Source organism: Cynoglossus semilaevis, chromosome 9 (genome assembly GCF_000523025.1).
Source record: "Cynoglossus semilaevis isolate Cse_v1.0 chromosome 9, Cse_v1.0, whole genome shotgun sequence".
NCBI classification, from domain to species: Eukaryota; Metazoa; Chordata; class Actinopteri; order Pleuronectiformes; family Cynoglossidae; genus Cynoglossus; species Cynoglossus semilaevis.
In genome coordinates, this window is record NC_024315.1 from 5599291 (window position 1) to 5621462 (window position 22172).

Sequence of the window (22172 nt, forward strand, 5' to 3'; positions counted from 1 at the left end):
GTTATGTTGTGCTAATATTTTAAAGATAAACTTGGATTTTGACAAACTGCTGTGTTTGGTTGGAGACTGATGTTAATGGCAACAACTCATTACACTTAGCAGTCCACACGTTCAGTATACTATTGTTTGTATGCATAGAGTCACACATGTACACATATACTTAACTGTTAAATTACCCAAGGGCTGTAAGCTGCTGCTGAGACAGCGCAATATGAAACATAGAATTGTGTAAATGCCATAATGTGTTGATATTAAAGGTAAATGGAAAGATGAGGCAACCAAAGGAGTGAGAAAGAAGAATGGGGAAGAGATTGGCAGCACTAGGATCAGGGGTCTAGAAATGTCTTCTCACCTCTGTTCTGAAACACTACTGGGATCATCGTTAAATCAGTACTTTCTATATTTTTTTGCCTGTACTTTGTCTTCTCACTCTTTCTTCTTCTCTCTGGTAGTACTGAAAAGATGACACCACCATACAGGCTCCATAAGTCTTCATCTGTCAGTTTGACTGACGGCTCCTTCCTAGTTATAGTGGGCAGAGATGGGGGGGATTCATTAATTCTCACTTATGATTCATTTGACCATTCATGTTCTGATTCATATCCAAGGCGTTTATGTATTTTCAATGTATGCACATGGGTTGTTTTTTTATATAAGGACTAAACACAACGACTTCATAAACATTTATCCAAGTCCCTGTCTGTCACAGACAGACCAACACAAAACATCCCTATATATATTAGACCTGCAAAGACATAATCAATATTGTTTGCATATTAAGAGGCGGTTGGTAAGATCTAATTCTTGAATTTCAAGTTAGTCATTGTTTCATTTCAGATGCATCTGCCACTTTCCAGTGGTGGTGTTTGAGTAGATAAGCCAAAAGGAAAAGTAAAGGACAGTTTGTCCAGATAATTTAATCCAAGCATTACGGGGAAAGAATATCATTAGCACAAGTGTTAATGCCTTCTACCTTTCAGCATGCAAAGTTGTTCATCTTAGAACTTTGAAATAAATATACACACAATACTCAGGAGTGCTGGTTTGTGTTAATATGATGTATTTTTTTACCTTCACGTTTCACTAAGTACTTTTTGTCTTGTCTGTTTGGCAGCTGAGAGAAGCGAACAGCAGCAGGAGGAGAACCATTTGATGGAAGAAAAGAAAAAGAAAAAACAAGAAGAAAAGATTAAGAAGGACATTGCTCAGAAAAAGGTGGTTATTAACATGCTTTTTAATTCCAGACTAGCTTAGTGGAATGGGCACAGTGCTAACCAGTGTTCTTATTATGTTTTAATATAATCTAGTCTTTGCTTAGTCTTTGTTTTGGTTGTTCATATCCACTGACCAATATCCAATTTTTTTTTCTTTTTTAAAGTGTGTTTTAAAAAAGTGTTTGATTTTAAAATGTATTTTTCTTTGTTTCATTCTGCAGGCTGCTGATCTGAAACCCAAAGGTATGTGTTATGAACAAACTTCGTTCAACCTCTTCTTTTCCAAAACTATATGAAATCCGGTCTGATGTACACATTTATCTTGCATGAGAAACACAGAACATTTTGTGTTCCAGTACACAAATGTATAGATTGCTTATGCATGGAAAATGTTGCTGTATAGCTAAGTGTTAAAGATTCGATAATCTATGTGCACATACATAGCAGATCCACATTCACAGAGAGTGACAATGATGTGAACTGATGCCCAGTGTGCCCTGCAGCACCAGGCGCTGAAGCGTGAGGGAACCCAGACAGAACTCCGAGTGTGGTGGTATTAGGGGGATGGGAGGATGGGGGTGGGGGTAGCAGTGAAAAGGAGAAGAATAAAAGAATAAATGGAGGGCAATGAGTTAATCTGAATAGAGCAGAAAAAAAATTCCGTCCTGGAGTGACCTTGGTTGCTCTTTTATTTTTTTAAACGTTGCAACAAAGTAACAAAAACGTGTTTGTCTTTCACACAGGGACATTAACAAAGCGCAGAGTAGGCGTTTCTGTAATCCCAGTGTTTGAGTTTGATTTGCTTGTGTTTTGGTTCCCTGATAATATAACCTATAGAAAAATGATTATGATACTATTTTGTTGATACATTTCCGTTCTTTATTCAGGGAAACCTTGACTGAGCAAATAATTCAGTACAGACTTTTTAAAAGTATATTTTCATGACACTTCTGCGTGTTTTATTTTTAAATGACACAAACATAAGTCCGTGTTAAGTGAGAAAAAGCAACCAATCAGGTTGAGTTGTTTTGCCATCTATAAAGGATTTTTCCAAATCAATCGTTCAAGAGACAAATGTAATTTATTAGAGAAACTATTTATTTATTTCCCACCCATTTTATTAAGAACATTTAAATATTAGTCTGTTTTTTATTTTTGTTTTTTTAAATATTCTACTCTAAATAACACTCCATAATACTTTTTTCCTTTTTTCTGATGCAGCAACAGCTGTAACACTATTTTCCCCAAGAAGTCAGTAAAGTATTATTTTTTTATTCTGGTTGAAAAAGGATGTCTGACTTAAAATCACACCGTTTCCTGCATTTGAGTGCAATTGTAGTGCAACTACAAAAAATTGCAAAACTTGTGAGGTAAATTAAAAACTACATGTCACTTCACTTGACAGAAATGAATTTTCTCAGATAAAACACTTGTAACTCGTTCATTCTTTATTAAACAGTTCTGCTGTAACAATGTCTCACACCGTGTGGAGAGAATAAACAGCATAACTGGAGAACTGGAGAACATGAGAGAGAGACAGTTGGATCATTTGTTGTCGATAGGATTATTTACATTGGCAGCCCATTTTTGTCGTTGCCTTTCAAATAGGTGATTTACAGACAGTGCTTACTTTAAAAAGTACTCATTGTGTGCTACTTTGTAAGAAAAAAAACTGTATTTATATATGACTGATTGTAACTAATAACCGTGCAGATGGAAAGATTTAAAAAGTAAGTAAATTGTAAGGGGCCCTATTTAGGAAGTAATTGCTTTGTGAGTCATTGAGAGCTCTGTTTGCTCAAAGCATCCCATCTGCAATATTTTTAAAAGGATGGTGGCATGAACTGGAATGATTTGAGTTTTCATGCGTGACACTAAATAATAGTCTGGGCACGTGTGTGTGTGCAGCACGGGATAAATTCTGTATGCACTAGTGATTTGTTTCTTTCCATGCATATCAGTGAATTTTGCCTTCCTCATACACTGTCAAAAATTCATAGACATACACATGCACAGCCCTCCCCCTCATCTCTCCCATCTCTTTGCTGCCTTTCTCTCCGTGGGCCTCCATGGTCCCAGGCATTTCAATTTGTTTGCAGTAATCGATCTGGGCCTGGTGCATTCATATGTATGAAAATGAGATAAAGCCTTGGTGCAGTGGAATTAACTTCTCTGCCCCCCATTAGGCATGGAGCTTCACTAAACATAGGGTTTTCACGACACAGTGTGTCACTGCCCTCACACACAGACACCCACACGCTCATGCATATATATGTGTGTGTATAAATATATATATATATACAAACCTGGACCTTTAAACCAGGACCCTATCTCTGCTGTCCCCATTACCTCAGAGGGTTGCTGATTATTCACTGCTAGCACGCAGGCAGCTTCATCACAATTACCAGCACTGCAATCATAATCAGTCAGCTTGATTACTGCACACAGCTACCAGCTTTGACAAGAACAAAAGTAGTGTGTGTGTGTGTGTGTTCAAAGTGTACATATTAGTAAATCTGCAGAGTTTGAGGTCCTACATCATTCATGTTAATGAAAACCTATGCCTGCACCTCTGTACCTTTGTTGACCTGGAGCCTTTTTAAAATCAGTAAGACTTGGAGCAGCAGTTTACATGGTGGCTATAAACAGAATTAGATATAAACACAGCCATATTATTAAAATGATGAGAGAATGTGACCAACGTATCTGCATTATTTCCACATCATGATTATTTGACAATGTAATTTCCCAGTTATGCCACACATACACTTTCTAATGCAGGAAAATTGAAGGAATAATGCCTGGCGCTGCCTGGTCCTTCATTCTCCTCTGTTCCTGTTATTCTCTGGGCACCTTCATTTTACCTTTAATATACAGTGCTTGACCCCAGAGAATAGCTGCTAAGGATAAATATATTTGCATGGTATCACAACAATTGTAACAGGATATACAGTACGTACAAACACTAGTGTGTTGTGTACTTTCTGTGAGATTAATTTGAAATTTTAATTGTGCCCACCCATTTCATATAGAGATCCACCTATGTCTGTATAATTATATGCTAATTTACTTAACCATTTGCCCAGCTTTTCTCTTCTGTTAACCACATTTACAAACACGCATTGAATTAATAGAGAGTTATGTCCTGTGGATTTATGACCACTGAGCGTAATTGTTTTTTCCTCTACCTCAGTGTTTGCTCAGCTGCCAGTGTCAAATGTTAAGATAAGAACGAGAGACTGTGAAAGATCAGGGGAAGAGAGACAAAGAAAAAAAAAACTTAAACAATGCCTTCCTCTCTGTTTGATCGCTCACATGCTGCTCACAAGAGTGTATTCACTGCATTGTGCCCCTCCCCCATCATCTCCTCCCCCAACAATGAGCTGCTTTATGTCAAATATCAGGCTGATTAATAGGACGTGGCTCAACTGAGAGGAATGACGGTTCAGCCGTCAATTTGTGGGCAAAATGGTTGCAGAATGTGAGTATAAATTGGTTTCACAGAGTGCCTTTATCACTGTGTACACTCCTGGCACACAAGCTTTTGTGAAATTGTGTTAATACAACAAAGATAAAAAAACCAAACATCTTATACGTAGTATTTTTTTATGTACTCTGATATCAAGGGGAAAAACGCCTGGTGTGCCCCACTTGCCCTTGTTTAGATACTTTAAATTATATTCTTGTTATTTGTTTCTGAAACATAAATCTCTTTGCCTGTATATCTCAAAGGCAGACGGAAAACCTTGAAGCACAATAGCAAGGTTCCAATTTATACCATGGGGGATAACAGTCAGCGCCCTGCATTTGCATAGGTAAAGTCAGGATGTCTAAGGACTCAAGGTCTTTCTCCTCCTTAAAGCAGGGACTGGTTGGCATCTAATAAATGTAAACATAAAACGAACACAATCTGAAACAGTCCATGACCAAGGTCAAGGATTTTTACAAGTCACACACACCAAATCAAATGTTGAAACCTTATAAAACATCTATTCTCAGACAGATGTCATCCCTTTGGTTTTGTCCAGCCTAGGTTAGTGTGCAGTAAGGTTTCAGACTACAATATTCCCTTGTAATTCTCAAACTTGAATGGTTTTCCAAGGCAAGTTGGTCATAGTGCAGACAGACTGGTTTTGCAGCAGCCATAGGTAATATGAACGTTTGGGCTCAGAAGGAGAGCAGGGGGGGACACGGCATTGGGGGCGGGGGCATTAATTAGAGAGAGAGGTTCAAGGAGGCGTGGTGTGGGACGAGGTCACAGGAGGCACAGGCGGTCATGAGAGGCGGTCGGAGGTGCGTTCAGCGACTGTCTCTATAGAAACGTCCTGTTATATGAAGGGTGAGGGGTGAGAAATCTGGCTTTTAATGCCATGTGTGACTGAAGGAGTTTTCTGTTTTCTCCACTCAAACAGACAGATGGGACTTGATTGAGACACACCCTCTTGATCCTCCGTTGTGTTGTTATTATCACATGCTTGTACCGCTTGGTTATCGTGCCAAAACAACAAGGAAATGTGGTTGTTTGTGCCTTCATATTATATTTGCTTTATATTAACTTTAAAAAATATTAATAAAAAATAGAGCTTAAGAAAGCTGTTAAATAAACAGTATGTGTTAATGTTTTGATTAGATATATTCAATTTAAGGTCTAAATTTACTTTTATTTAATAAAGATCCTACAGTATTAAAAAATATATGATTGTGACTGTTGTATTAGCCTCGGTGTTATGTTCTTCCCTGGCTCTAAAACAATTCTGCATTATAAAGTGACTCTTTGGACAATAGCTAGAACAACCCTGCACAGCCTGGCACTGGGTTTAGGGAACCAAAAACATTTGTTCTCTCTAATAAATGAACCCTTTTCAGTGTTTTTCTAAAAACTCAAATCCGATTTCTCTTTGTGCATTACCTTTTGAATGTCCTGTCTGATTACCAGCAACAATCATCTGTTCTTTATTTTTGAGCTATTTCTGTCTCCGTCTTCGCTTACACCGTCTCTTCCTCATTTTATGTAATTAACCATTTAGTGTGAGGGCTGTAATTAAAGTTCCCGAGCTTGCACACTGTGCCTTAGTTCAAGCACTTAATTGAATTAAGTGCTCTTGATACAACACATCTACCAGTCGCTTGCCTTTTCAACTACACCCCAATTTTTTTTCAGGTGATGGTTCTGATTCAATCATTCAGCGTAGCAACTCACATTTCATTGTTGAAATTCATAAATGTTTCCTGCATTTAATCTTAATTTCTTAATATGTCTGCATTTTGTCGTTTATACCTTCCCTAAAACTTTTGTCCCTTGAGCAGTTGTCACCAAAAAACTGCCACATTTAATACAGGCCAGATGGGAAAATAAATGTTTTTCTTGATTATGATTTACTGGTATTAAATATAATTATTTTTGTACTCCGAAACTCTCTTTAACTCTATACTAAAACATTTATTGATTTCCTGTGAGCTTTATATAATACATGGTGCCCATACAACAGAAAATGTGTTTTTACCTCCCTGGGACCATGTGATGTGGTCTGAGATGAATTCCATCAGACACTGTATAGTGTTTAGATACAGAGAAAATAGATGTGGTATATTTAGAGTCTGACGTAATCGTCTCTCAATGGTAATAATTGAAAACCTGAGTGGCTAATGCAGTGACCTTAGCCCTCAACATCATGGAGAACTAGAAAGAAAATTGATACCCAGACGCTTTTGTCGAGAATCTGACATTTACAATGTCAGATTTTTTTTCTCTATGACCTGCCAAATACTCAGACTCTTTATAAAATCTGATAAATAAAGTCTTCTCAAAAGAGTGGAGGCCGTCTGCTTTTGGATGAGGCTGTATTTAGTGTTAAATTGTAAAGTAAAATGTTTTACTTTTTTTTAATGTCAACCTGAAATTTGTAAAGTAAAATGTTTTACTTTTTTTAATCAACCTGAAACGCAAAGTGAAAACCACAGTATCACAGTACAAAGATCAAAAGACTTAATATTATATAGGCTAAATATTTCCCTTTATTTTGTTTTTACCACAACTATTCCCACAAAACATTTAAATAACTTCCCTTTTTTCCTAAACCTCCCTCTAATGAATCCAGGTCCTATAGTAAGAACAACTCGCTGGTCAACACTTAATTAAATGCCTGGGTGGTCACAACAGGCATTGTCTTTGGAATTAACACCAACTCCGGGGTCGCTGGTCCTCCAACAGGCAGATTTTTCAGGATGAGGGAACGAATGCGAGTCATTCTAATATGCCATGTGCAATTAATTCAGTGTGTTTGTGTGAAAGTGAGGGAGGGAGGGAGAGAGGAATGAAAGAAAAGAGTAATGAAGAGGAAAGCCTCTCCGTGTGTTTGTGTGTCTGTGTTCAGTCAGCAGAAAAAATATGACCTTTTCACACTGTGCGTCTGTGGCTCTAACATATGTTCTACGGCATACTTTCTAAGGCAGTTTAGTTAAAGGGATAGTCCACTGTAAAACGCACTGCAGGGAGTCTATACAGAGCAACACAAACACTATTAAAAAACCCCAACTCATTTTAGAAGTGAAAGGCGCAAAGGCATGCCACAGTCTTACTGCATGTAATGTTAGCAGTGCCTCCAGTCAGTTATCCTAGTCATTAATGCCTTGCTATGCTTGCTTGTGTGCCTGTGTATTATGTTGATTCAGTGCCAGAGGCTGCTCCCTCTAAGCCCAGCCCCGGCTCACCCCACCACCTTGGCCCTGCCAGCACCACGCTGCCCCTCTCCTCCTCTTCTTCCTTCTCCTCTTCTTCTTCTGGCAATGGCAAGAGCGCCTCCTCCTGTAGCCAGCTCCAGACTCAGACTCCCTCTCAGCAGCAGCAGTGCCAGTTGTCTTCTGCCAGTGCTCGCTACCCACCCAGAGAGGTGCCTCCGCGCTTTCGCCAGCAGGAGCACAAGCAGCTACTGAAGAGAGGCCAGCCACTTCCTGTAGGAGCCCTCAGTGCTCTGACTCTCTCCTCCCCCTCCTCCTCCTCCTCCTCCTCCTTTTCCTCCTCATCTTACTATTCTTATTCTACAAGTACCAGCAGCACTTCCCCAAGCTCTGCCACATCCACTGCGGCCAAACTTGCAGGTTTGTGTCAGTATGGATAAAAAACAACCCTCCATCATTATTGTCTGTCTTTTCTCATGCATACATAACATTATACATTAAAATCATTGTTACCACAGCAATGTATTATTTTCATAAAGCTTAAGTTTGTTACTCGTAAGGCTGTGATAAACAATAATCATAGAAATTAAGACTTAAGCTCACACTAGAAAATTACATTGTTTCTTTAAGGAAGGCGATGTACTGTAGTACTTTGTAGTACTTTGTTTATATAACAGGATGCTGCATTGTTCAAGTAATTCTGAGGCAATCCCATCTACGCCCTGCTTTGGCTTACAGTATGTCTGCTAACCTCTTGTAAGCTGCTCATTTCAAGTAGCTGTGTTGTTAGCAACAGCGGATCAATGGTTGAATGGTTGTGTCAACAATGAACCAAAGTAAAACTTTAAAAGTCAATTTAAAAATAAAAAATCTGATTAAATTGCACCTAAATAATGTAAAATTAATCCAGTACCATTTTATTTCTTTTATGTATATGTGTACACAAAACCACACAGTATATGTGTTTGAAATAGCAGTCAGAAACTGACCTAGTTCTGTCGTCTCATATCTATCTCCCAGGACCAGCTTTGTCACAGCATGTATGGACACAGATACAAAAACACCATACACTGCAGTCATGCATGTTTTTATATCTGTCTTGTTTTTTAGCCAAGTATAAAATAGCGTTTCCCCCAAAAAAGGTCCCTTATTCACTGCGACCTCCCCTCCCCCATCTCCTCTCCCTCCCTTCACTGCACCCACTATCCCTATTTCCCCAGCTGACTGGGAACTATTAAGTAGTCTAGAGCAGCCAGCAGCCTTTCAGACAGTCTCCCCAGTAGCAGGTGCTGTAGTGGGGGTCTCTTAAAAACTGTGGGAACTGCAGCCCAACAGCTGTTTGTCAGTCACCCAGACAGAGCATGTAGCCAGACGGCACTCTGCTGGGTGCTGGTAAACACTTTCTTTCTTTTTTTTAAGGGAAGGTAGAGCAGTCGTGTGTTTAGTATACATTGTTAAAGGAGCATACAAAATGTGTGGTTGGTTGTGGTTGTAGAAAGCCCTGGTTTAACCCCTTTGACAAAAGCAACACCCTCAATAGTCATATTGGTGTGGATGCTTCTAATGGTCTTTGTGTTTTTGGTCAGACGTAGTTATTGTTGTGGCATTCACTTACTCTATAGTGTCTATGCAGTGATACTAGAGCCACAGATGTTTAAGTGAACAGTACCAACAGAACAGATGTGTGCATCGCTTATTTAAGTAACACAGGACAGGTGTAAATAGTTACATAATTCAAAATGTTTGAAGAAACATCTCATCGAAAATGGGTGTTTATATTTTTCTTCATATAATCTCAACACCCATGAACTGCGAGGAAGTCGGAAGGTATTGATTGCTGCTTGTGTTCTGGCTGTGACTCGCATACAATCTTGGCACACGAGGGAAAGAATCCCCAGTGGCTTCATTAATCCTGGCTTTGTCAGAGAAACTAGAGTCACCAGAGTCTTGCTCTCCTATTTTCTCTCTCTTTCTCTCTCTCTCTCTTGCTCCCCCCTTTTCCTCATACAGGTAAACAGACATGAGCGATGAGCTTTATAAACCCTGCTATGACCATTCCCCAGGTCTTTCTTTTTTTGTTATTCCTTTCAGGGAAAACAAGTACATACCCTTTTTTTGATATAACGGGGGTTAAAGCACGGTTCATGGAGAGATGGAGCTGGGGCTTATTTAGTGACAAAAGACCACTAAGTGCCCTCCTTTTTTTCTGTTTTGTGATCCCATAATTTTAACTGAGAACTAGGATTGGCCAGACCAATTAATCTATTATTTTTTGTTCCTCGACATTCATTCTTTTTCTTTTTTTTTTTTTGCTGTTGCCTCTGCAAGTACTAGACCATCCCTCTAGACTTTTGCCATCTACCCCCAACACTTTCCATATTCAACCCCCATCTCCTCTTCCTCATGTGGTTCTGCCTCCCTGCCTTTCATTTCCATTAAAAAGGAAGATGAGATATTTAATTCCTGGCTACCTGCCCATTTTTATGATGTAGCCTGTCTCATTATTGGCTCATCTCTTGTTTGCGTCTTTAATTCTGCTAAGCTGGATTGCCTTTGCTGAACAGCTGAATTGCTGTTGTTTAATTATACTGTTCTGTAGTAAGTTCTGCTAGAAAAACTTCTTAGTATTAGAAAGTTATATTCAAGTTTACTAATTTCATCGTTGAAGTTCTTAGTAGTAATCGTGCTTTTTCCGCTTGCTTTTACTTGCATGTTTATGCAGATGAATGAATGTAGAATATTAAAATAGTAATAAATAGTGCACTGAAATTTTCAAAACATTTATACCAACATAAAAACATCTACTTTCCGATGTTGGCTTCCATTCACACTGTACTGATAAGACAAGGTGGATTGACTCATTACAGTTTTTTTTACTATTTTCTGTCTTTTTATGCTTCTTGTGTTTGCACCCCAATTAGCACTATTAGCCGTTTAAAAAAACATTTATTTTCCTAGTCGTGCGTCATTGCCAAGTCGTCATATTCCAGTATAACAAAAAATAGCTGGCTGGTTTTGGATTTTATTTTTTTGGCGTGGCATATTTTTTTTAATCCAACTATAAAAAGCAGTTATTAAATTGAATAGAGGTCTTGGTTAGCTAAGATCTTTTTTTTTCTTTTTGTGCATGGATAAAAGAAAAGTCAAGTACTTATATTTAATTTATGTACAGGATTATTATAAGTTATTTCACCCATAACTGCCCGTGTTAAGAAAAATGTAAATTATTTTTGTAATCCTAACAAAAATCGAAATGTTACTAATGAAGTGCAACTAATCCTTTGGTATGTTTTTAGAGCATGCATATTCCTAGTATCCAAGTATTTGTGAAATTATACCACAATGACCTTCATTAGATGATTTCGAAAATATCCCAACATTTCATCTAAAAGAATTGCTACAAACATAGCAGGTGTGAAACATAATTTTAGCTTTAATATGTTTTTTTTAGTATATAACTGATTGCAATTTCACTGCAGACTAGTGTCTGTGCTTTTTTTGCCATCAGTTTGACAGCCCTGTGTGATAAGGCTGCCTGGGGAGTGAAGATAAGTGTTTTTGAGGAGACAGTTGCATATGCCACACACATGCCAGTATTTGAGTGTGTATTTTACCTAAATAAAACAAATAGAATTTTTGTCTTAATCTGCACAACAGTTTTGACGCAGTGGTCGAATGAAGGGCAACTTGAAGCTAAATTTTAAAATTATTCTAATGATTTGAGGGACTTTTACTACAAACACCCATCTTTTGTAGTAAAATAAATACATATTTTTCTCAATGTTATTATTATAGTATCATTAATTCTGCAATGGTGTTAATTTCCAATTAATGTCCAACTTCAAGTTTTGCACATTTGTTTATTGATGCACATTAAAACTGAATATTTAGTTCATATCTACCTTCACATACTGAATACTAATTTTCTTTTCTACTGGCGAAATTCATGGATGTTGTTTTCTTATTTTCTTTTTTCTTGTTTTTTATCGTTGTATGAAGCTTGCCCAGTGGTTAGGGTGTTTGCATGCTGGATCGATAGCTACGCTTTTCCCAACCACTACCATTAATAAGACCATTGATTATCTGCCTCCCATTGATTGAATACCCCTTTACAGCATCAATGCAGTCTATTCTTGGTTCTCTTTCTAATGGGAGGCTTTGGTCCCTAATGAAATTGCTTGTGTGCAATACAGTGCTGATTGGATAATTGTTGGAAAAGCTTTGTTTTTGTTAGAATCAAATTAATTTGTTGATTATACTCAATGCATAACAATTTTGCAGCTAGTAAATTAATATAAGAAAAACAGACCTGTACTTGTACACAATGAAATGTACTCACACCCGTTAGAGGAATTGTTTTGTGCTTTCTTAGTGCAGTGCAGATGTAGGAAGAGTGTGCCTTGCTGAGCGTAAGGCGTGATGGATGAGAAGCCGTCTTGGTTTCATTCCAATAAATGACCGCTGTTCCACTTGGGCTTCCCTTCACAGCCCTAGCCAGCAAACCCCGATGGAGACGGATGAGCCTCTCATTCCTGGGTGTTAGCATGGAGAGGGAGAAGTTAAGGGGGGCAGGTGGTATAGGCAAGGGGAAACAAAGAGAGGGAGGGAATAAAGGAGGAAGTAGAGAATAAAAATATCTAAGGTCAGAAAAATGTGTTAAAGAATTTCATTGAAAAGTAAAGGAGTAAAAACCGCAGCCAGTCAGGGATATGTCAGAGCTTGTATGAAAGACTGCACACTTGGCTGTGCATCCTAATGATGTGCTGAATTGTGGAGTGTCCAAGTGTGACCATCTCATCCTGCCAAATCTGATAGCTGACATTAACCAACCAAATGGCATTTGTTTGCAGGACTTATGACATTGCCTAGTCTACCTTAAGTAATGTTTTTACCATCATCATCCACCTGCCTTCAGCCTCATTTCTCTTGTCTTATTTTTTTTTTGCTTCATATAACTAACTGATTTTTTTCTTTCTGTTTTATTTTCTTGTGTTTTGTGTAAGCTGTAATGCAGACATCTTTTAAAAATATCTAGGTTTTACCACTTGTCTCAACCTCTCTTTTCCTCTCATTTTTTTATTAGACAAATCCCCACGGAACGGCTCTGGTGCCCAGTATGAAACCTCTCTCAGGGGAGCTTCTTTGCCTGTTGACAGCTCCTTCAGTGCCAACAGTTGGGACAAAGTGATTATTGACAAAAGTGACAACGACACTTGGCCCTCAATCAGCGGCAATAGTGACACAAGCCAGTCTATACCAGAATGCCCCTTGGGCTCAGCTAGCTCTAACCTACACACTTGTGCTGTCACTACCACCAATAGTGGTACATTCATGAGTATGGCTACAGGTGCTACAGGCCAGCAGGCCCACTACCCATCTCTCAAGTCTAACAATAACATGATGACAGGACCTGGTTCAGCCAACACACTAGTTGCTAATAGAGGCTGGGGCTCAGATAGCAAACAAGATGCTATCAATGGTAGAATAGGTGCACCGAATAATTGGGGCTCTCCCAGTTTTAACTTGAACCTGAATCCTAATGCCAACCCATCTGCCTGGCCAGTTCTGGGTCACGAAGGTAATGGCATTGGTCCCAATGGAGTGTCTAACTCTGCCTCTCTGCCACCAGGTATTAACAGCAATGGAAACATGGGTAATGGGACTCTCGGAAGTTCAGATAATGTTGGGGGTGGTTGGGGTAGTATGAGAAGTCCCAACGAAAATGAACAACACTCATCGAGCAAGACAAGTTTGTCCTTTAATATGGAATGTGCTAACCTTAACTCAGATGGGCCAAACCATGCTAAACAAGCTCCAGAGCCGATGAGCCCCATCCATGGGTTAACTGGCTGGGGAGGCCAATCACCCACTGAATCATCCCAGCTGAATAGGGAAACAAGCAGCTCATTATGGGGTGGAAGTGAAACAAAGAGAATTGACTCTCCCAAGGATTCGGGCTGGGACTCAACTTCTTCTGGTGGCCTTGCTGCCTGGGGCCGTCAAGGAAGTGGTGGTGGTGGTAGTAATGGAAGTGGTGGATGGGGAGATTGGGGAAAGCCTTCTGCTGGTGGGGATGGTCCTAAAGGCTGGGACTCAGTGGATGCTGGCAGTTCAGGTTCAGGCCAAGAGCAGCAACTTGGCTCATGGGGTCAGCAGCCTGGAACAGCCCCTGCAAGTGAAGGTAGTGGTGACAGCAGTGAAGGCCGGTCTCATCACAGAGACAGGTCATCTAGCATGGATTATACACCTGTGCTACCTCGGCAGGACCTGGACCCGAGAGTGCTGAGCAACACTGGTTGGGGACAAACCCCTATTCGTCAGCACACTGTGTGGGAAATGGAAGAAGCCAGTTCTGACGATGCGAAAAGCAACAGCAACAGCAGCACAGACACCATGGGAGGCTCCAGCTGTAATAGTGTACCTCCATCAACAAACGGAGGTACTATTAATCCTAACAATATGTCCAGCCAGAGACCTGGGTCTGGGGGAAATAACGACAATGACAAATCATCATCCTCTGGTTGGGGCGCCCCTCCACCTAAGCCAATTCAGACTGGGTCAGGGTGGGGGGACACTCAACAGTCACTAAGTAAAGCCTCAAATGGCACGACAAGTGGCTGGGGAGACCCGTTGCCTACAAGTGGTCATAAAGGTGGGAACACATCATCCTGGGGTTCTGAGAACAAGACAACTAGCTGGGACGATGGCATGATGAAAAGCCAGCCCAGGAGCTGGGGAGAAGGCCCACAAAGTTCACATGGTTGGCGCAACAGTAATGAAAACTCTGGCACAGGAAAGTGGGGAGAACCAGAGGTCAAGAACACTGGGTCTTCTAGCAGCATGTGGGAGAGTGAAGAAGGAAATGTCGGAAATGGTGGATGGAAAGAAAGCCCTAGAGGAGGAAATACAGGAGGAAGCTGGGGAAAACCTACTGGTACTAATAGTAGCTGGGGTGAAACCTCATCCGCCAATGGCCCAGTGCAAGGAAGCTGGGGGTCTTCTAAGCCCCAGGAAAGCAGCAGCAGTAGTTCTGGCAGTGGAGGAGGTGGCAGTATGGGTTCTTGGGGGGGTCCTGCTTCTGTTAAACAAAACCCCTCTGGCTGGGGCAATGGGAGCAAACAGGACCAAAGCATGGAACCCACTGGATGGGAAGAGCCCTCACCTCCCTCTGTCCGAAGGAAGATGGAGATTGATGATGGGACATCCACTTGGGGTGATCCAAATGCCTACAACAAGACTGTCAATATGTGGGATCGTAACAATCCCACTGGCAATGGTGGCCCACCTCATAGTAAGAATGGCGGGATGATCATGCCCAACAATAACAACAATCACTCTGTAATTCCTACAAACAATCACCACCAGAGTCACCACGTGCATCATCACCCCCATCATGGCCAAACCCCAACTCACCTGCAGCATCATGGGAACAACAACAACAGTTCGCCCAACAATGTGGCCTCACATCCCAGTGTTGGACCCCAGGGAAGAACACCCATTGCTAACCCAGGTATGCAGTTTTAATTTGCACTGATAAACTAAAGAGGGCAGCAGACAATTGAATATTTAGAAAAAGTGTTCAGTGCTTGTATGCTATTTAAAAATACTATATACTCAAATAAAAATGAAGAAAATGTTTTGTTTTTTTTTCTACACTAAAACACAATGACTGTTTTCTTCAGGATGGGGAGAACTTCCCAATGTTCAGCCCAAGTCCGAACCTGCTTGGGGAGAGCCAGCAACTCCAACATCAACAGTGGACAATGGTACTTCTGCCTGGGGCAAGCCTACCGGAGGAGTAGGAGGTTGGGGAGATGGCAACCACGAGTCCTCTGGATCCTATGGTAGAGCCAACGGACCCCCAGGTTCTGCACCCTGCAAGCCAGGTAGAGCCCACTCCTGATCAAATGTTATCCATGTTCACTATGTCGACAACGTCAGCAAAACATGGTCATCAAATATGCACAAACATTTTATTATCTTCTAATGCACTAGATAATCCACCAAAATATACTTAAGACAGCATTACATAAAGCTGTATGGTGGTTTCATAGTGATGACACTTGCCTAATTTACTGCAATTCAGCTTTAATCTTGCTATAATTATTACATTTGGCAGCAGGTTCAATGTGGTTCTATTTGTCAGACAACTTTTGTAAAAGATGAATTAATTACCACCAATAAGTGGAACAAAGACTCTCAAAGAATCTTCTTGAGCCATTTGATGTCTTTTAATGTCTGTGTTTCTTGGATTAAAGCAATACCATGCTTGAATAAGTCCTGGTTATTTGTGCTCTTGGAAAAATACAAGGGTGTGTTAGTAAAAAAAAGTCAAAGAGCAATAGTGGCACCTAGTGGTCAGGTTGAAAACTACACTTTGTGGTGTGAAAATAGACAATTACATATTTTATTATGTTTTATTTCCCATCTATAAAGGCCCCAAACCTATGCAAGATGGCTGGGGGAATGGCGGAGAGGAGATGGGAATGTCTACCAGCCAATGGGACACAGAAGAAGGGGACATGTGGAACAGCCCCACCTCCCAGGAGAGCAGCTCCTCATGTAATTCTTGGGGAAATGGACCCAAGAAGGTCCCAAGCAAGGTATTAGAACTGTAGTCAAAAATACACCAGTTTGTCTTGATAATAGGCATTGTCTTTTTACAAGGTGTCCATTAAAATATTTAATTATTTGTATGTTTTTAGGTGAAGATGAGCAACAAGCCTGACGAGGCCTGGATCATGAATCGTCTCATCAAACAGCTCACAGACATGGGCTTTCCGGTAAATATTTTGACATTGATAATAAATTGTTAATCAAACATAGGATGGCAATTTTTTTTTTGCCCCATGATACTTTTCGTCTTAGTTGTTTTTAATTTTTTTAATGTAGTGTGCCTTTATCATAAGGCTTTTATTTTGAGGGAACAAAGCATGAAAGGAACCAATTTATCTGAGCACACAGCTGCCTACAGTTAACAAGTGTCTGTGTTGCAGAGAGACCCTGCTGAGGAGGCGTTGAAAAGCAGCAACATGAACCTCGACCAGGCCATGAGTAAGTTCAACATGATTTAGCTGTGTATAAACACCCTGCTGTGACTCAGTGGATATGTTAGGTAAAAATGTAGGAATGTAAAAAAATGCAACAAAATGCTAACTTTTAATATCCATGTTCTGCCTCCAGGTGCCCTGCTAGAGAAGAAAACTGACCTGGACAAGCGAGGTATGGGCATGTCTGATTACTGCAATGGCATGAACAAGCCCTTGATGTGTCGACCCTCAGCACTCTCCAAAGACCCCTCTGACCGAGCCGCCTTTCTTGACAAGGTAATCAGTTAGTAACTGGCCCATGTTTACCTTCTTTTCTGTTTTGTGTATACATTAATTTTCAGAGAAAAAATATCCTTTACTTGATAGATAGTTGTTTCTCTTTGTTCTCTTTGTTATGTTAATAATCTTTATTCATGTGCGCTGTTCCAGGATGTGCTGTCCGATGATGCCCCCCCATCACCATTTCTGCCTTCCCCTAGCCTGAAGCTCCCCTTGGCCAACAGTAGCCTATCTGGGCAAGGCCTGGGACAGGGCAACCCGGGGATGACCATGCAAAACTTGAACAACAGACAGGTATGACAAAGTCACAGTTGCGTTCAAGGCTTTGCCCAACATTTGAATATGTTATATAGCCACCAATTTAATAATTTAACTTTGAGCTGTATAGCATTGGTTGAAGTACTTAGTTAAATTGGATAGACTTGCGTTAAATATTGTCAGCAGAGGAAGTCACATCCCAGAAAGCAACTTTAATTGGCACGTGCCCTTGAGCCCAAATAAAGGCACTATACACATTTTGGTTTTGTTTGAAGAGAACTGAGGTGAAACTGAGGTGAGACTGAGGTGAGATTTTCTTTCTAGTAAAATTAAATCCAGTATGAGGTCAGAGCAACCTTTTACAGACTAAGTGTTTTGGGACAAAGATTGAAAGTGAATAAAATGTAACAATTGGCTTCTTTATTTCACATTAATTTACAACTTGAGGTTCAAGTATCTCAAAAGGAACTTCTAAAGCATATCCTTCCAGCCAAAAAAGAACTAATTTTATACAAATGAAACCTCAACTAGATGTAAGAGGGTCAAGATTTTACTCTTGCGTGTGGTGCCTTCCTGTTCACTGCCTCGGTCAACCCTTTTTTTTCTTTAAGTACTAAAGGAGGTTTTGAAGATTTATTATGCCTTCATAACTCCTTTGCTCACAGATACCCAGTGGAATGTTTAGCAGCAGTGGAGCAGCACAAACCCGGGCCATGCAGCAGCCTCCTCAGCCACCTGTGCCACCTCTCAGCTCCTCCCAGCCTAGTCTACGTGCTCAAGTGCCTCAGTTTCTCTCCCCTCAGGTAGATGCATACACATTTCTCTGGAAAGTTTACCTACATAACACTCAAGCAAAAGCACAGAGTTATGTGTTGAGTGTCTGATAATAAATTAGATTTTTCAGATGTGTAGACACACGAGTGAACGAAATAACAAAACTTAGACTGCAACTGTGCTGAATCTTAGTGTCCTGTTGGTCCACACTAAAATGCTCTTTGGCTTTTGTGCTAATATGAAAAGACGAGAAGCAATTCTGTCTCTTAGTGTGTGGAATTGAAGAAACACAGTGCCCTCTGCTGGAGCCACAGGAGCAGTGAAGTGTGTTTTAGCTCTAAAATTAGTTTTGACTTCCATTGTGTAAACTAAAGTTTAAATGTATTTGCACTCTTTAGTTATTTTAAATTATAGATTTTCTTTATTAATTATCTTTATAATATGTTACTTCCTTTGCCTTCAGGTCCAAGCACAGCTCTTGCAGTTTGCAGCAAAAAACATAGGTCTGAATCCTGCACTTTTAACCTCACCAATAAACCCTCAACAAATGACCCTGTTGTACCAACTTCAGCAACTGCAAATGGTGAGTCATCATTTACTGTTTATATTACAGTCTTAAATCTTATTTAAACATTTAAATTTAAAACTACTTTTATTATATTGAAATCAATGACATCTCTCTTTTAATTGGATTTTAAAAGTTCTTTGTTTTCCCATCTTTTAAGGCGTACCAGCGTTTACAAATCCAGCAGCAGATGATGCAGGCGCAGCGCAATGTTTCCGGGCCCATTAGACAACAAGAGCAGCAAGTGAGTCAATACAGGCATCATCTAAAGTGTGATCACATTGGTCATTTGTATTGTGTCGTGAGCCCCAGCATGTTCCCAACAAATGTTCTCACATGATCCCAACAACCAGATATGGAAACCACACACTGTTAGTCAGGAAGAGTGTGACAAAATGAGTCATCAGCTTGTTCTCTTTTCTTAAAAAAATGATGTAATTGTAGGCCTTTATTGAAAATCAGAATTTCAATGGTAATTTTCTCATGTTGTTTACCGTAGTGTATCTTTCTGTCTTTAGCCTCTCTATTTGCTTAATCCTCTGTCTTATTTCTAAATATTTTGTGTAATCTGTTTTGACCCAAAGGTTGCACGTACAATCACCAACATGCAGCAGCAGATCCAGCAGCACCAGCGTCAACTCTACCAGGCGCTGCTGATGAAGCAGCAGCAACTTCCCACTCATTCCTCAACCACTTCCTCCTCCTCTGGTCTGCACCCTCATGGTGTTCCTACTGGGGGACCTGGCTCCGGCAAATCAACTCTGGACCCTTTCACTGGACCACCACAGGCTCCGGGCCTCGTTGACACACTGCACACCAAAGAGCCGCCATCTTCACCGAATACCTACAGCACCTATCCTCTCTGTAAGCATTTTAACCTGACTCAATTTTTGGATCTACTTTTTTTAAGTGATTTTTAAAAAACATGAAATTTTATCTAAAGAATCAAATTGAAATTTGTTGCCTTTGTGTGTGTGCAGCTGGACTGAATCCAAACATGAATGTAAACTGCATGGAAGTTGGGGGTTTGTCCTTAAAGGAGCCCCCACAGCCGCAATCCCGGCTGTCCCAGTGGACACACTCCAACTCCATGGACTCTGGCAACCCTTCCAACATGGAGAATAACCTCAACAAGCACGGTACAACAGAGACAAGCGTTAACAAGCATGCATGCGTACATGACACATACAGCAGTGTTATAAGAGAGATTGTCATTTAGTTTTACCCTGAATGTCTTCATACCTTTATATTTCCCTGAACCATGTACTGCACTTGGAAATGAAATTTTCTCACTTTTAGTCCAACCAAGTTTGATTTTGTCCCCTTTGTGTGTTAGGTGCCATTTCTGCTGCCTCCACGCTGGGCCCTCCAGGGAAGCCCCCTCAGCTCGAGGATTCGTACAGCCCTTACAATCTTATATCCAGCTCTGAGTCCCCCACCAGCCCACTGGTACCTCCTGACAGTTGGGGTCAGGGCAAGAGCCCAAACGAAAAGATCTCCAATGGGACCAACATCAACTGGCCTCCAGGTGAAAGAAAAGAAGGGAGATGATTATTTTTTCTGTGTATATATATATATGCACATATATATATATATATATATGCATATATATATGCATATATATATATATATATATATATATACATATATATATATATATATATATATATATATATATATATATATATATGTATGTATGTGTGTGTATATATTTGTATGTTTGTGTGTATACTGTAATTTAGTGTAATTGGATACAAGTGGTTTCTGGAATCGGTGATGTTATTTTGTTTGTTATTTTACTCATTCAGTGTTTTTTCCTATCTTAGAATTCTGCCCAGGTGTGCCATGGAAGGGCCTTCAGAATATCGACCCTGAAAATGACCCTAACATGACCCCGGGCAGTGTCCCCAGTGGTCCCACCATCAACACAAACATTCACGATGTCAATCGATATCTGCTGAGAGACAGAAATGGGGGTAAGAACAGGCATGCTAACTGCTACACTGTGGAACCACTGAAAATTATAAAACAATGAAATAATAAATGAAAGGGATTTGAACCTGGCACCCCTTTTGCTCTTTTGTCACTCTTAGAACTTTTTACATGGGAACATGAGCTTTCAGTAAACACTTTCATGATTTTGCTAAACGATGTGACTTATTTAATTCAAATATTCTCACATATAATTTATGACTGAGGGGCAGTGCTGGCTTAGTGGTTAAGGAAGTGGACTTGGTTCTGAAAGGCTTCAGGTTTGAGTCCACCAGCTGCCAAGTTACCACTGAGGTGCTCTGTGCATGGCACTGTCCCCACACACTGCTTCCTGGGCGCTTAAAGCTGCCCACTGTTCACTTTGGTGATGGGTTAAAAGCAGAGGTCACATTTGGTTGTGTGCAGTGGTGGCTTAGTGGTTAAGGAAGTGGACAAGGGTCTGTGCAGTGGTGTGCTGTGTTGCGATGACAAGTAGTTCACTTTCTTTCCTTTATTGTTAACAATTGGGGTTTCATTACTTTATAACTAATGGAATTAAAGAGAAAGATATGAGCAGCTTGTGGCTTAGTGGTTTTAATTACTGTCAGTTTTTATTTTTTTTAATTATCTAGTGTTTCCTCTGATCTGTCATCTCTCTTCTGTGCAAAGGAAAACTTTCTGATATGAAGTCCACCTGGTCCCCAGGGCCCATCTCTCAGAGCCAAGCCTCTCTGTCGCATGAGCTGTGGAAGGTCCCCCAAGGGCCCCGCAGTACCACAGCTCCTTCTCGACCTCCACCAGGCCTCACAAACACCAAGCACTCCTCCACTTGGGGTGGCAACTCTTTGGGTCTGGCCCAAGGCTGGAGCAGCTCTTACTCTTCAGGTGAGCAACCAAGTAAAACCCTCAGACCCAGGTGTCGTTCAAAACCTTGTTTGTATTTAAAACATCTAAACGTATCTGTCTTTGATTTACTCTAGGGATTTGTATTCCCTAGATCAGGGCATGATTACTTTGTAAAAAAACAAAACAGGTCTGTTTAATTTTTTGAGAAAATTAAAGTTTCTACTATACCTATAATTTCCTGAAGTAATCTTCCGGAAAAAAAGTTTCTCAAAAATGACTAAAAATGCACTAATTTCCCTTAAAATACTTAGCTATGTCCATTTTTGTTGTTAAATTTCAGAAAAAATATACTTTTTTGGTTTGTCACCTTTTAATCACAGTATAATACTATACCTATAATTTCCTGAAGTAATCTCTGGAAAAAAAAGTTTCTCAAAAATGACTAAAAATGCACTCATTTGCCTTAAAATACTTAGCTATGTCCATTTTTGTTGTTAAATTTCAGAAAAAATATACTTTTTTGGTTTGTCACCTTTT

The 22172-nt window shown here is 40.1% G+C and overlaps 1 protein-coding gene across 2 annotated transcripts in view; it reads left to right on the forward strand.

Moving 5' to 3' along the window:
• Nucleotides 1-8: 8 nt before the first annotated feature.
• Nucleotides 9-22172, forward strand: part of tnrc6c2 (trinucleotide repeat containing adaptor 6C2) — a 39804-nt gene continuing 17640 nt past the window's right edge. The window contains exons 1-18 of one of the 2 annotated variants that reach the window (XM_008316732.3): nucleotides 9-1215; nucleotides 1436-1457; nucleotides 7887-8312; nucleotides 12976-15402; nucleotides 15575-15778; nucleotides 16329-16495; nucleotides 16598-16675; nucleotides 16889-16946; nucleotides 17076-17218; nucleotides 17372-17515; nucleotides 18145-18282; nucleotides 18717-18836; nucleotides 18979-19062; nucleotides 19403-19682; nucleotides 19799-19957; nucleotides 20155-20346; nucleotides 20645-20794; nucleotides 21459-21674. In XM_008316732.3, coding sequence (XP_008314954.1) covers nucleotides 1153-1215; nucleotides 1436-1457; nucleotides 7887-8312; nucleotides 12976-15402; nucleotides 15575-15778; nucleotides 16329-16495; nucleotides 16598-16675; nucleotides 16889-16946; nucleotides 17076-17218; nucleotides 17372-17515; nucleotides 18145-18282; nucleotides 18717-18836; nucleotides 18979-19062; nucleotides 19403-19682; nucleotides 19799-19957; nucleotides 20155-20346; nucleotides 20645-20794; nucleotides 21459-21674 — 5071 coding nt within the window. In that variant the 5' untranslated portion in view covers nucleotides 9-1152. The remainder of the gene's footprint in view (nucleotides 1216-1435; nucleotides 1458-7886; nucleotides 8313-12975; nucleotides 15403-15574; nucleotides 15779-16328; nucleotides 16496-16597; nucleotides 16676-16888; nucleotides 16947-17075; nucleotides 17219-17371; nucleotides 17516-18144; nucleotides 18283-18716; nucleotides 18837-18978; nucleotides 19063-19402; nucleotides 19683-19798; nucleotides 19958-20154; nucleotides 20347-20644; nucleotides 20795-21458; nucleotides 21675-22172) is intronic. The other variant, XM_008316733.3, reaches the window with a different exon arrangement.